This window comes from Mirounga leonina, unplaced genomic scaffold (genome assembly GCF_011800145.1).
Source record: "Mirounga leonina isolate KUSES-001 unplaced genomic scaffold, KU_Mleo_1.0 Mir_115, whole genome shotgun sequence".
Lineage (NCBI taxonomy): Eukaryota > Metazoa > Chordata > Mammalia > Carnivora > Phocidae > Mirounga > Mirounga leonina.
In genome coordinates this window covers 90118238-90132724 of record NW_023270268.1, presented here as the reverse complement: position 1 = coordinate 90132724, position 14487 = coordinate 90118238, and the positions used below count along the sequence as shown (strand labels likewise).

The following is a 14487-nucleotide window of genomic DNA, read 5'->3' as shown; positions in this document are numbered from 1 at the left end:
TGGGAGGATGGGTTAGCCTGGTGATGGGTATTAAGGAGGGCACGTCCTGCACGGATCACTGGGTGTTATACGAAAACAATGAATCATGGAACACTACATCAAAAACTAATGATATATTGTATGGTGACTAGCATAATAAAATTAAATTAAATTTAAAAAAATTAACAAGTAAAAAAAAATCCACAAAAACTCCCAATTAATCAAATTAAAAAATGGGTAGAAGATATGAATAGACATTTTTCCAAAGAAGATACACAAATGGCCAACAGGTACATGAAAAGATGCACATCATTAATCATCAGGGAAATGCAAATCAAAACCTCACACCCATTAGAATGGCTATCATCTTAAAGACAAGAAATAACAAGTGTTGGCTAGAATATGGAGACAGGGGAACTCTTGTGCCCTGTTGGTGGGAATGCAAACTGGTGCAACCACTGCAGAAAATAGTACGAAGGTTTCTCAAAAAATTAAGAATAGGACTACCGGGCGCCTGGGTGGCTCAGTCGTTAAGCGTCTGCCTTCGGCTCAGGTCATGATCCCAGGGTCCTGGGATTGAGTCCCACATCGGGCTCCCTCCTCGAGGGGAAGCCTGCTTCTCCCTCTCCCACTCCTGCTGCTTGTGTTCCTGCTCTCGCTATCTCTGTCTCTGTCAAATAAATAAATAAAATCTTAAAAAAAAAAAGCAAAAAAAAAAAAAAGAATAGGACTACCATATGATCTAGTAATTCCACTTCTGGGTATTTAACTGAAGGAAATGGGAACACTTATCAAAGAGGTATCTGTGCCCCCCTATTAACATCATTTACAATAGCCAAGACATGCAAACAACCTATGTGTCCATTGGTGGATGAATACATAAAGAAATTGTGAACTATATATTCAACACAATATTATTTAGCCATAAAAAAGAGGAAATTCTACCATTTGAGACAATATGGATGGACCTTGAGGGCAATATGCTAAGTGAAATAAGTCTGACAGAGAAAGACAAATATTTTATGATCTCAACTTATATGTGGAATCTTTAAAAAACAAACTCATAGAAAAAGATATTAGACATGTGGTTACCAGAGGCAGAAGGTAGGGGAAGGGGAGAACTAGAGGAAGATGGTCAAAAGGTACAGACCTCCAGTTACAAGATAACTAAGCACTGGGGATGTGATGTACAACATGATGACTATAGCTAAAACTACTGGATTGTATATTTGAAAGTTGCCAAGAGAATAAATTCTAAAAGTTCTCATCACAAGGAAAAAACCTTTTCTTTTTTTTTTTTTTGGTATCCAAATGAGGTGATGGATGTTAAATGATTTTGATAATCATTTCACAATATATGTAAGTCAAGTCATTATGCTGTACACCTTAAACTTACACAGTTCTATGTATCAATTATATCTCAATAAAATGGAAAAACAAACAAACAACACTGATTATTATCTTACAGTTTTGGTGGTCAGCAGTGCGATATAGTCTTATTGGGGTGAAAACAAGGTGTTGGCAGGGCTGCGTCCTTTCTGGAGGTTGTAGGGGAGAATCCACTTCTATTCCATTGCCTTTTCCAGCTTCCAGAGACTGCCTGCATTCCTTGGCTGATGGCCCCTTCCTCCATCTTTAAAGTCAGCAGTGCAACATCTTCGAATCTCAATCTATTTCCATCTTACCATCCTCCTCTGATTCTGACCATCTGTCTTCCCCTTATAAGGACCAATGTGTTTATATTGGAACCTAGGTAATTTTCCCATTTCAAGATCTCTACCTTAATGACCTCAGCAATGTCCCTTTTAACATTTATTATAACATGGTCGCAGGTTTGGGAGATTAGAATGGGGATGGGGGGGCATTATTCTGCTTACCACAGTGCTCATTAGTATTTACATAATGATTTGTGGACTGAAGAACTACCAGTAAGTCTGAACTTGATGCAATTACTCAGTTACTATACCCTGGGAACTGAAATTTCAATTGTGTGATTAGGGGCACTAGTGTTATTTAAGTAAACCATGGTAACTGGAATTTGTGCCTAACTGAACCATGCATAGCAAGGGCTGCCTGTTTGTTTTAAATCCAGCTCGTAGTGGGTGGGTAAGTCGAAAGGATGAGAGGATGCATGGGACTACACATCCAGAGCCACTGCTGCAGAAAATCAGGTGGAAATGACCTATGTGTCTGCACTTATGTTTAGAGAAAACTCACAAGTAAACAGAATGAGCCTTCTCTTGTGCTGGGTCTCAAGGCCACCTGAATACTGACAGCACTACAGCTTTTCTCTCTGAGAAACATGGTACGGGTGAATATGGAAAAAACTCAAGAAATAATGATATAACTTCCCTCTTATCTGTGCCATCTTTTGCTCACTCCCTCTCACCCCCCAAAAAACATGTCTGAGTATTTCGTGCACTAATATGCAACTACTAATAGTGTATTACACTTTGTTTATAAAGTGACTGTCTTTTTAAACATTTCTGGTTAATAAACATAAAAGAACTCTTCTGATAACTGATTAAGAATATAAGAAACATTTCCTATGTGCATAGACATTGTTGAACCAACTCAACAATGCAAACCCTAGAATAAATAACTAGGAACACATATTTCTGATACTCTTAGATGAAACACAATTTAAAAAACTGAACTGCTGATATAAAGTTTCTCATAAATTCACTTTATTTCAACAGCAAAAAAGTCCGTAATACACCTTTGATTGGAATTATAAAATATTATCTCTTTAGCATGGGTATTCCCACCATGCCACAAACACAGAAAGGGGCACTAAGAGATGGACACGGGAGTGTCTTCCTTCTTTGGCATTATCATATTAAACTGCAGCATAAACATCTGATCTTACAGAACAGGATACCTCATGAAGAGGTGTAGCTTATTTTATAATACCTCAGTATTGCAAATACATTCATTGTATGAATTGAGGAGGGAAAAGGAGAAGAAACACCCTTTCATGAAAATCCATTCCTAGATGACATCCATAATAAGTCTACCACTTTACAGAATTCAGAATTTATTAGCCAATGCTATTTACAAAGGCTACTCCAATAGTCTTAAATTGATATGGGAGAAAAAAATCACACACAATGCCTAACTGTGGCAGTGTATGAGAAACCAAAGCTCTATCTGCCCATGGCTCCTGCTGGGGTCTGCATCACAAGAGTCCAAATCCTGGACAGGGCTGGAAATGCCCCTGAGCCAGCAGTTCCATGGTCTTCATGCTTCAGACAGATGAGATCCAAAGTGCTAAGTGCATACTTCAATCACATGTTCTGAACATGTTTAGAGCCATAAAGAGCTGTAAAAGGCGATTTCATATATACTCTTTGAGAGTGAATATAATCACTAAACTTGGTATTTTGTCTCAAAAAGAGTTTCTTTATACTACAGAGAATAAAGTCTGGATATACAGTTTGAAACTCTCACTAACATTACTATTCCACATCCATCAAGACTTGAGAGCTGGTCTTCCTGAAATATGTGAAAGGGTAATCTCTCTTCCATGTGGTTGTACCTACACCAGGCTTCCCCACAAGGACTTAGTCAGCTGTACAATTACACATCAAAGTCCTTCAGCTCTCCCCAGCTCGCACCTATTTTCATTTTCACTTTCAGTTTCACAGAAAGTTCTATGGCACTTTCCATTTCATTCTTAACAATCTGAGCTACCTGCAAAAAAAAAAAAAAAAAAAAAAAAAGAGGTTAACAAACTCTCTTCTGAATCAAAGAATGGTTCCCAATGCACCCACTGAGGTGATAAGCCAGACTGGAGCTCTTCACCTCATGGTGCTTAAAACTCAAAATTCGAAAAGAGTCAGGCATCCCAAACTGGTCTGCACTGATGAGCAGGAGCTCTGCCAGTTTCAGTGAGAATGCTCAGTTTTTAAACCCTCAGGGCAAGACTCTCATCTAACTTCTCCCAAACAAAAACAGCCCTGCATCAAAAGTTTCTTTAAAAATGAGTATGAAACTGAACACTCTTAGCTCTTTCTCTACCCTTATGGACTCAACATTTATATAGCCATCTGGGAATGGGAAAGGGTTCCAAAAATCTCATACATCTTAACTTGACCTACAGCATCTTAGCGTTCTATGAAATGGACACAAACACTGCAAAAATACCTGAACAACATCCTCTTCTGCCACTTCATATAAGAGCTCATCATGGAGTTGAAGGATGAAGAAGCCTCCTCTGATTGGGGAGAACATCCCTTGCAGTTTTCTCTTTGGTAACAATCCTACCCCATGAAAGAAGTAGGAAAACTGATCAGCATATCACCGTGCCATAGAAGAATAGTATTTTTAGGGATTTTGAGAAACTCTGGGGAATTTTAATTAAGAGATTAAAACACATAAGATTTAGAACTATTAGGAAAATATCTACTTGCTGACTTCCCACCTATCAGGTAAACTCAAAACTCTACCAACTTCCTCCCAGAAAGGAGGAATGTAACAAAGAAGTCAGTAAATGGAGTTTGAAGAACTCTGCTCCAAAAGACGTCTACCTTATTTCTTATAAGCAACCAACACCTTCACTTTCCATGGCGCCCTCACGACCAACTTCTCTGTGTAATAGCACCAGAGTAGTATGGGGCCTGATCCCTGCCCCAGGAGAGTGAGCTGGTATTGTCGTTAGGCAGTGTTTATAAGAAGGACACTCCCTGATATCTTTTTATGGCCAGAAGTGTCACTGTGGTAGCACTGGTGTTTTCCCAGTTGGACCTCATGCTGCCGACAAGTAATTCTAAACCCAGGGTCCAAATGAGGACTTCAGAGACTGTACGAATCCCTTGAAGTTGTATCTATACATTTTTCTGTGGAGATGATTGTTCACTAGATTCTCAAAAGAACCTGTAACTCCACTGTATTAGACTTAGTTACCATCTCCTAACAAGCTGGGCCTAGCAGTACAGATTATCCCCCACCGATCATTAGGATGAGGTTCAACATTAATACCTTTAGAGTAACCGCCCTTAATCATTTGCCCATATCTCACAGCAGTCCTTCCTCTCTGCCACCCAAATTTCCTATCCTTCCAGGCAGCACAAACATGATTTTCCTCAGTATCTGGAGCTTCCCTCAGAGAGGGTTCTTCAGCTGTCATGACCTGCAGCCTAAGTTTCCTCACAGGTGGCTCTTACAGGGTAAGAGAGCAAAGGCAGATGAGGCTGTGGCAAGCTGCTTCCGTCCCAGGGCTGCAACAGCTGTGCATCTATCCGTTTGCCAGCTGACTGAAATCTGCTCTGCCCCACCAGGCCCCACTTAGCTCACATCATTGGTTATCAGGATGCTTTTCTGCTTTCCAGTCACCGTACCTTCATCCTCTTGATTTCCCATTGTTCTTTGGCTATGACCCTCCTGTTTCCTGTGTGGGCTGCTTCCTTGGGCTCAGCTGACCTACCACACTACCTTTCACCCAGCACGAGTCCAGGAAGTGATCCTCAGTGACATACCCAAATTGCCTTCCACCCACTCCAAAGGCTGTTATTGTCTATACCCTTATTCTAGCACTACATCACTCTGCTGGGAACAGTTATGTAAATATTTTAGTCACAGATCACACTTTCCCTTCCTTTCCTTAGATTTTAAACTTAAAAGAGGTGGATAACTTTTATTTCCAAATCCTCTAAAGCACACAGTACAGAGTTATTCCCCAAGTAAGTTTGATCATTTATTCTCTCTCTAGAGAGAGAAGGTGTGTGTGGTGTGAGTGTGGTGTGTGTGTGCACACTGCCACACACAAAATGTTGATTGAGTGGCCTTAGATATTTGGGGGGTGGGGGGTAAGAAAATAAAATTAATAATCCTCATTTGATGGGCAAATAAGTCTTCATATCTACGTAGTTTTGTATGTAAGTGAACATCTATATCTGTGTGACTGACTGTATTATTCTCTACAATGTATAAGCATGTCTCTTCTAGAAATAGCAAATTCCATTCTAAACAGCTGATCTTAGCTTTTCTAACTCATCTCCAGCAGTTGATTCTTCCCATTTATGCCCCAAACCTTCTTAACTTCCTCCCAGGAAAATTTAAAACCTGCCTGGAGTCATGGTTTGGCAATCTCAAGCACATTGAAATGGTATTTAAAGCGAAAGTATGGACATGGGACAAACAGAGAAGGGAATCTACTTGTCAGAACAAGAAATAATCTATCCAACCAATAAGGACAGAATTTAGGAAAATAAGAAGAAAAGATGGCAATACCGGCAAAGAAATATATGTGATAAGGAAGTCAACTCAGTATATATTCCCAGATTTCTGAGAACACGGAAGGTGATGAATAGGAAAATCAACATGTTCTTAAGGTGTTATCTAAGGACCAGAGGATCCCTAAGATTCCTTCAAGGTATCTTCAAAGTCAAATTATTTTCATAATAACACTCAGAGGTGATTTTCCTTTTTCAGTCTCATTCTCTCCAAAGTGCACAGCAAAGTAACCAACTATCCTGAGTTAGCACTAGAAGTCCCATATCCTGGGAAACCCATCAGTCCCCCACAAACTGGAACATTTATCACCAAAGACTGTATAAGAGGGTTTTCCAGAGGCTACAGGACAGGTGAGATTGCAACAAACTGGATGCAGAAATATATAAGAGAATCCAAGTATCTTCTCTTAAGTCATACATTAAAGAGACTTGCAGAAATGTAAACTAAAACCATTCAGCACCAATTTTTTCTTGTTCTAAAAGATGTAGTTGTTTTTAAGAAAATATGTTACTTATGCTGACATACTGTGAGTTTATTATTTTCAAATGTTAATACATGTTTTTGAATTCCCTGTTTAAATTTCTAATATGGTAAATATTAGTATATATAACCCACATAAACAAAAGTTCTTTGGGACCCTTAGTAATTCTGAGAATGTAAAGACATCATGAGACCAAAACGTTTGAAAACTGCTGAGAAATAATATATAAAATGCTTCCCTTTTTCTTTTCTGATACAATTAATCTCACTACATTATAGCAGGGTCCTCATTTATGAACAAACCTGTTCTGTCACTTTGGAGCATACTCTCCCGATGACCATGGGACTTGAAGGTTGAGTGGAAGGTCTCTAATTGCTTCTGAATGTTAACTGTGGCTATTTTGACAATATCAGCTGCCGAACCTTGGACTGTTGTGTTGATGGCCTGACGCTCAGCCTTCGAAAAACAATAACAAGGGCTCCATCAGATACACCTACATGGCTTCATACCTGCTTTTAGTGTCCACAGATCAGTGCTCACATCTGTAACCAGACTGGAAATCTGGACCAAGATGTGACCCGGGACATCAACTATTAAGCTGTATCCTAAGAATAACAATTAGAATGATCCATGGCTCTAGATTCTGGGCCATCATCCACATGAGAACAGTCTAAATAGAAGAAGGTCAGATTGCTTCAGTTTAGAAATCTTCAACATTCTGGAATCAAAAACTACATTACACTTAAAATGTATTTAGTAGCTCAAAATTATTTCATAAACATATATCATCAATGTTCTAGTTGTTCTAAACTTCACTCTAAAAGAGCTATTCCTTAAAATACAATTCCTCTTAATCCTAAATAGATATAGGTAGAATATCATTCTTTGTGATGTGAGATAGAATGTTCCAAGCATATTCTCCATATCGGTGGCTTCTGGTCTTATGTAGAGTTTGGCCCCAGAGCATCTGGAGCCCTCTGGTACAAATCAGAGCTTTTTTATGGGCTGCTGGGGCCAATCACTAGCTGCTAGTAAAAATGCAGACCCTAGATTCCTAGGTATTAAGTTAGCACTTCCCCGAAACTACTGCTGCCATGAACTTCTTGGCAGGCAACCATAGCTGCTAAAAGTGATCATCCTAAAGCAGCAAGGATGGGCATCTGGGTTAACATTCAAGGTATAACCTATCCATGAATACCATATCTACTGTCCCAAAAGGTCTCAGAAAATGGGAAGGGTCTGCACACTGGAAGGATCTATGTAACTTGAGCCTAGTTCCATGTCACCTGGGCTACAACCAACTCCTAGTATAGTAAATACTTCTTAAAGAGATAGACTTTCCTTTTTTTTTTTTTATTGTTTTGTCAGATGCTGATGAATCCACTCTAAACTCATTCAGTTGTCACTGTTTAAACAGTGACTGAATTTCAGAGTTCTACCAACTCCTCTCCTTGAAACCGTAGGCCTCTTTGTAGTGGACTGTGTTATTGTTGCTCTTACTTGCTGCCCCACCCACTGCCACATGATCTCAAGTGTTACTCACCCGAAAAGACTGACCTTGACTTGCTTTGGTGAATGAAATGTGAATAAAATTGACAGACAGCCCCATCTACGGCATTTTAAGAGCTATCCAACATTGTCACACATACAAAAAAGCTTATCCCAGACAGAGACTTTTCTTTCCTTCTGAATTCCAGAATGAAGAAAATAAGGAACAGAGCCACAGTCAACCCAGAGCCAAACTCTAACATGAATTAAAAATAAAGTTTCTTATTATAAGCCATTGAAATTTTGGGGTGTTTTTTTACTGTGACATAAGCAAGCATAAAAATAAAAGTAAGATATATACTTAACTCTCATCATATTGTATTTCCCTGATTCTCTTCCAAAAAAAAAAACTTGGCAGTCTTTGGGCTTCGTGTCTTACAACCTCTGTCCCTTAATGACCAGGGCTTTAGCTTTTGCTTTTCTTTCTTTCTTTCCTTCCTTTCCTTTCCTTCCTTCTTTTTTTTTAGGGCTTTTTCATGTACATAAAAAACATAGGTTTCTGGTAATGGGAGATTAGGCCATTAGGACCAACCCTCCGACTGATAACAATGGGAAAAGCTGGATAGAGAATGAATCAGATGGTTTGAATCAGATGGTTAAAAAGGAAATGGGAAATTATAGAACCTAGAGAGCTATGAGAGAAAGAAAACCAAGGTGACCCTGGCATTGGAGGCCACATTTCTCCCAAAGAAATCAATAGATTCCAGAAGATGCAGCTGAGAGAACCTCTGAGCAGAGCTTGATGGTCTTGAGGTGTCTGGGGAACAAACAGGGGGGCAAGAAGTAGAAGGAGCACTAGTAAACCATCAAGTTGCCACCCCAAAACTAACACCCTAGGAAAAAAGATAAATTAGAAATAGTCTGGTCTTAACATCTTTGCTTCAAATCATTTCTATTCCTGAAATTGGATCAAAGTCATCCTAGATTGTTGGTCATTCTAGTCTCCTGCCAAAAGCAAATGTAAATCTTCTGAACAAAGGTAACATTATCATATAAGCTTCAAATTATACCCACAATCATTCATAAACAACATGTGACATTCAATAAAAAATTACCAGGACAGCAAAGAGTTGAGACAATATAATTATTTTTGTAGAAAACTAAGAAAAACAAAGGACAATAGGAAAAGACTACAGGGATACAAGTTTGAGATTTATTAGACTATAAACTCTGATCAAATTTATTAGACTGTAAAATAAAGTTTAATATATTCAAGAATATAAAATACAAAATTGAATATTTCAGCAGAGGACCAAATACCCATAAAATAAGAGCAAAATGGAAACTCAAGAACTGAAAAATAAAAATAACTTACTACAGCTTTGAAGTATATCTTGAAATCTGGGACTGTGATACCTCCAGCTTGGTTCTTTTTTTCAAGATTGTTTTAGCTTTCGGGGTCTTTTGTGGTTCCAAACAAATTTTAGGATATTTATTCTAGTTCTGTGAAAAATGCTGTTGGTATTTTGATAGAGACTGCATTAATCTATAGATTGCTTTGAGTAGTATGGACATTTTAACATTTGTTCTTCTAATCATGAGAATGGAATATCTTTCCATTTGTTTGTGTCATCTTCAATTTCTTTCATCAACATTTTATAGTTTTCAAATTACAGGTATTTCACCTCCTTGGTGTAATTTATTTTAAGGTATTTTATTATTCTTGGTGCAGTTGTATATGGGATCATTTTCTTAATTTCTCTTTGTGCTACTTTATTATTAGTGTATAGAAATGCAACAGATTTCTGTATATTAGTTTTGTATCTTGTCACTTCACTGAATTCATTTATCAGTTCTAGTAGTTTTTTTGGTGGGGTCTTACAGTTTTCTATATATAGTATCATGTCATCTGCAAGTAGTGAAAGTTTTACATTTTTCTTACCAATTTGGATGCCTTTTATTTCTTTTTCTTGTCTGATTGCTGTGGCTAGGACTTCCAGTACTATGTTGAATAAAAGTGGTAAGAGTGGACATCCTTGTCTTGTTCCTGATCTTGGAGGAAAATCTCTCAGTTTTTCACCATTGAGTATGATGCTAGCTGTGGGTTTTTTCATATATGGCCTTTATTATGTTCAGGTATGTACCCTCTAAACCCACTTTGTTTAGAGTGGCTTTTTTTTTTTTTTTTTTGAATGGACGTTGTATTTTGTCAAAAAGACAAGAAATAATGTTGCTAAGGATGTGGACAAAAAGGAACCCTCATGCACTATTGGTGAGACTGCAAACTGGTGCAGCCACTGTGGAAAACAGTATGGAGATTCCTCAAAAAAATAAAAAATAGAATTACCATATGCAGTAATTCCACTACTGGGTATTTACCCAGTGAAAACAAAAACACTAATTTGAAAAGATATATGCACCCTATGTTTAGGCAGCATTATTTACAATAGCCAACATATGGAAGCAATCCAACTGTCCATCCACAGATGAATGCATAAAGAACATGTGGTATATTTATACAATGGAACATCACTCAACCATAAGAAAAGAATGAAATCTTGCCATTTGCAACAACATGGATAGACCTAGAGGGCATAATGCAAAACGAAATAAGTCAATCAGAGAAAGATAAATTCTATATGATTTCATTCATATGTAGAACTTAAGAAACAAATGAGTAAAGGAAAAAAAAGAACAAACTGGTGTTTGCCAGCCAGAGGGAAGGAGGGTGGGGAAATGAAATAAAAGGAATTAAGAGTACACTTATCTTGCTGAGCACTGAGAAATGTATAGAATTGTTGAATCATTATATTGTACACCTGAAACTAATATAACACTGTATATTAATTATACTCCAATTAAAAAAAGCATCACTTTGTGCCAGGAAAAAAATAGAACTTAAAGCACTTAAACAGTACCTTCTTTGTAGTTTGGTGTGTGTGTGTACAGTAGGGGATAGTATTGATATGGAGGGAGCATAAAGAAACCTTCTGGAGTTCTGGAAAAGTTCTATATCATTTAGAACATAAAAGCTCAACAGTTGGGTTCAATAGCAAATTGAAGAACAAAATCAGTAAACTGAAAGATATGTTAGAAGAAAGTATCCAGGGGGCATCTAGGTGGCTCAGTGGGTTAAGCATCTGCCTTTGGCTCAGGTCATGATCTCAGGGCTCTGGGATTGAGCCTCGTGTCAGGCTCCCTGTTCAGCAGGGAGTCTGCTTCTCTCTCTTCCTCTGTCCCTAATGCTGGCTCTCTCTCTCTCTCAAATAAATAAATAAAACCTTTAAAAAGAAAAAAAAAAAAAAGAAAAAGAAAATATCCAGAATTAAGCAGGATGAAATATAAATGTGGAAAATAGCAAACAGAGGATATTAAACATGAGGATTGTTTTTAAAAAGGTTTAAAAATTTTATAATAGGAGTCCCAGAGAGGAGAGAATGCAATGAAGCAATAATTAAAGAAGAAATGACTAAGAATTTTCCAAAATCAATAAAAGATATCAAGCCACAGATTGAAAAAGTCCTAACACCCTTAAAGGATCAATTAAACATGCATATTCACAGAGAGGCACATAAATTGAAAACACATACATACTTAGGCATATCACAGAAAATCTGCTGGAAATGAGACAGAAAGAAAAATACTGTATGGAAAGCAACCTAGAGAAGAAAGGCAGATTACATTCAAAGAAGGGACAGTTAGACTAGATGTGGGCAAACTACAGCCTTCAGGCCAAATCAAGGCTAGCTGCTGTTTCTGTAAATAAGGTTTTATTGGAACACAATCACACTCACTCATTTATGTATTGTCTATGACCGTGTTTGCACCACAAGAACAGAATTTAGCAGGTATGACAGAGACTCTATGCCCTACATGCAAATATACAAGTGAGCTTACTTTATCGGACACAGGCACTATTAAAAACCTAAAGGGGATTTTATTATCATCATGTTGCCTGTGAAGACCTTGTTTTTATAGACTGCCCCTGTAAATTTCTGTTCTCTATCACTCTTGGGGTCTTTCTCCTTTTATAGAACCCCCCATAATATTTCTTGCAGGGCTGGCTTAGTGGTCACATATTCTTTCAGTTTCTGCCAGTCCTGGAAGCTCTGCATCTGTCCATCCATTCAAAATGACAGCCTTGCCAGATAAAGTATTCTTGGCTGCATGTTCTTCTCATTTAGTACCCTGACTATGTCTTGCCAGGCCTTTCTGGCTTGCTAGGTCTCTGTGGATAGGTCTGACATTATTCTGATGTTCCTCCCTCTGTATGTAAGGAATCTCTTCCCCCTAACCGCCCTGAAGATGGTTTCCTTGGTTCTAAGATTTGCGAGTTTTACTATTACATGCCAGGGTGTTGGCCTGTTTTCCTTGATCTTGGGAAGGGTCCTCTCTGCCTCTAGGACACTAATGTTTGTTTCATTCCCCAGATTAGGGAAGTTCTCAGCCACAATTTGCTCAAATATATCTTCTAGTCCTCTCTCTCTCCCCAACCCCTCAGGGATCCCAATAATTCTGATATTGGAACGCTTCATGGTGTCACTTATTTCTCTGATTCTATTTTCATGGATTTTGAGTTGTTTTTCCCTGGCCTCCTCTTTTCCCTTCTTGTCTATTAATTGGTCTTCTAGATCACTAAATCGTTCTTCTGCCTCGCTTACCCTAGCTGTTAGATTATCTAGATTAGATTGGATCTCATTGATAGCATTTTTAAATTCTACCAATTCAGCTTTCATTCCGGAAGAATAAACATTATTAAAATGTCTATGCTACCCCGAGCCATCTATACCTTCAATGCCATCCTGGTCAAAATTCCAATGACATTTTTCAAAGTGCTGGAACAAAAAATCCTAAAATTTGTATGGAATCAGAAAAGACACCGAATCGCCAAGGAAATGTTGAAAAAGAAAAACAAAGCTGGGGACATCACTTTGCCTGATTTCAAGCTATATTACAAAGCAGTGATCACCAAGACAGCATGGTACTGGCACAAAAACAGACATATAGATCAATGGAACAGAATAGAGAACCCAGATATGGACCCTCAACTCTGTGGTAAAATAATCTTCAATAAAGCAGGAAAAAATATACAATGGAAAAAAGAGAGTCTCTTCAATAAATGGTGCTGGGAAAATTGGCCAGCCACATGCAGAAGAATGAAACTTGACCATTCTCTAACACCATACACAAAGATAAACTCAAAATGGATGAAAGACCTCAATGTGAGACAGGAATCCACCAAAATCCTAGAGAACATAGGCAGTAACCTCTTTGACATCGGCCACAGCAACTTCTTTCAAGATACCTCTCCAAAGGCTAGTGAAACAAAAGCAAAAATGAACTTTTGGGGCTTCATCAAGATAAAAAGCTTCTGCACAGCAACGGAAACAGTCAACAAAACAAAGAGGCAACCCACAGAATGGGAGAAGATATCTGCAAATGACACTACAGGCAAAGGGCTGATATCCAAGATCTATAAAGAACTTTTCATACTCAACACCCAAAAAACAAATAAGTCAAAAAGTGGGCAGAAGACATGAACAGACACTTCTCCAAATTAGACATACAAATGACTAACAGACACATGAAAATATGTTCATCATCATTAGCCATCAGGGAAATCCAAATCAAAACCACATTGAGATACCACCTTACACCAGTTAGAATGGCAAAAATTGACAAGGCAAGAAACAACAAATGTTGGAGTGGTTGTGGAGAAGGGGAACCCTCTTACACTGTTGATGGGAATGCAAGTTGGTATAGTCACTTTGGAAAACAGTGTGGAGGTGCCTCAAAAAATTAAAAATAGAGCTACCCTATGATCCAGCAATTGCACTCCTGGATATTTACCCCAAAGATACAGATGTAGTGAAAAGAAGGGCCATATGCACCCCAATGTTCATAGCAGCAATGTCCGCAATAGCCAAACTGTGGAAAGAGCCGAGATGCCCTTCAACAGATGAATGGATAAAGAAGATGTGGTCCATATATACAATGGAATATTAGTCAGCCATCATAAAGGATGAATACCCAACTTTTACATCAACATGGATGGGACTGGAGGAGATTATGCTAAGTGAAATAAGTCAAGCAGAGAAAGTCAATTACCATATGGTTTCACTTATTTGTGGAACATAAGGAATAGCATGGAGGACATTAGGAGAAGGAAGGGAAAAATGAAGGGGAATCAGAGGGAGAGATGAACCATGAGAGGCTATGGACTCTGAGAAACAGACTGAGGGTTTTAGAGGGGACAGGGGTGGGGGTATGGGTTAGTCCAGTTATGGGTATTAAGGAGGGCACAT

The 14487-nt window shown here is 38.3% G+C and overlaps 1 protein-coding gene across 1 annotated transcript in view; it reads right to left on the bottom strand.

Annotated features, from left to right (window-relative positions):
- Window positions 1-2644: 2644 nt before the first annotated feature.
- The window catches only part of POLQ (DNA polymerase theta), a 123739-nt gene continuing 111896 nt past the window's right edge, over window positions 2645-14487 (bottom strand). Inside the window, exons 28-30 of the mRNA XM_035000064.1 lie at window positions 6997-7150; window positions 4126-4241; window positions 2645-3672 (exon numbers count right to left, since the gene is read on the bottom strand). Coding sequence (XP_034855955.1) covers window positions 3559-3672; window positions 4126-4241; window positions 6997-7150 — 384 coding nt within the window. The 3' untranslated portion in view covers window positions 2645-3558. The remainder of the gene's footprint in view (window positions 3673-4125; window positions 4242-6996; window positions 7151-14487) is intronic.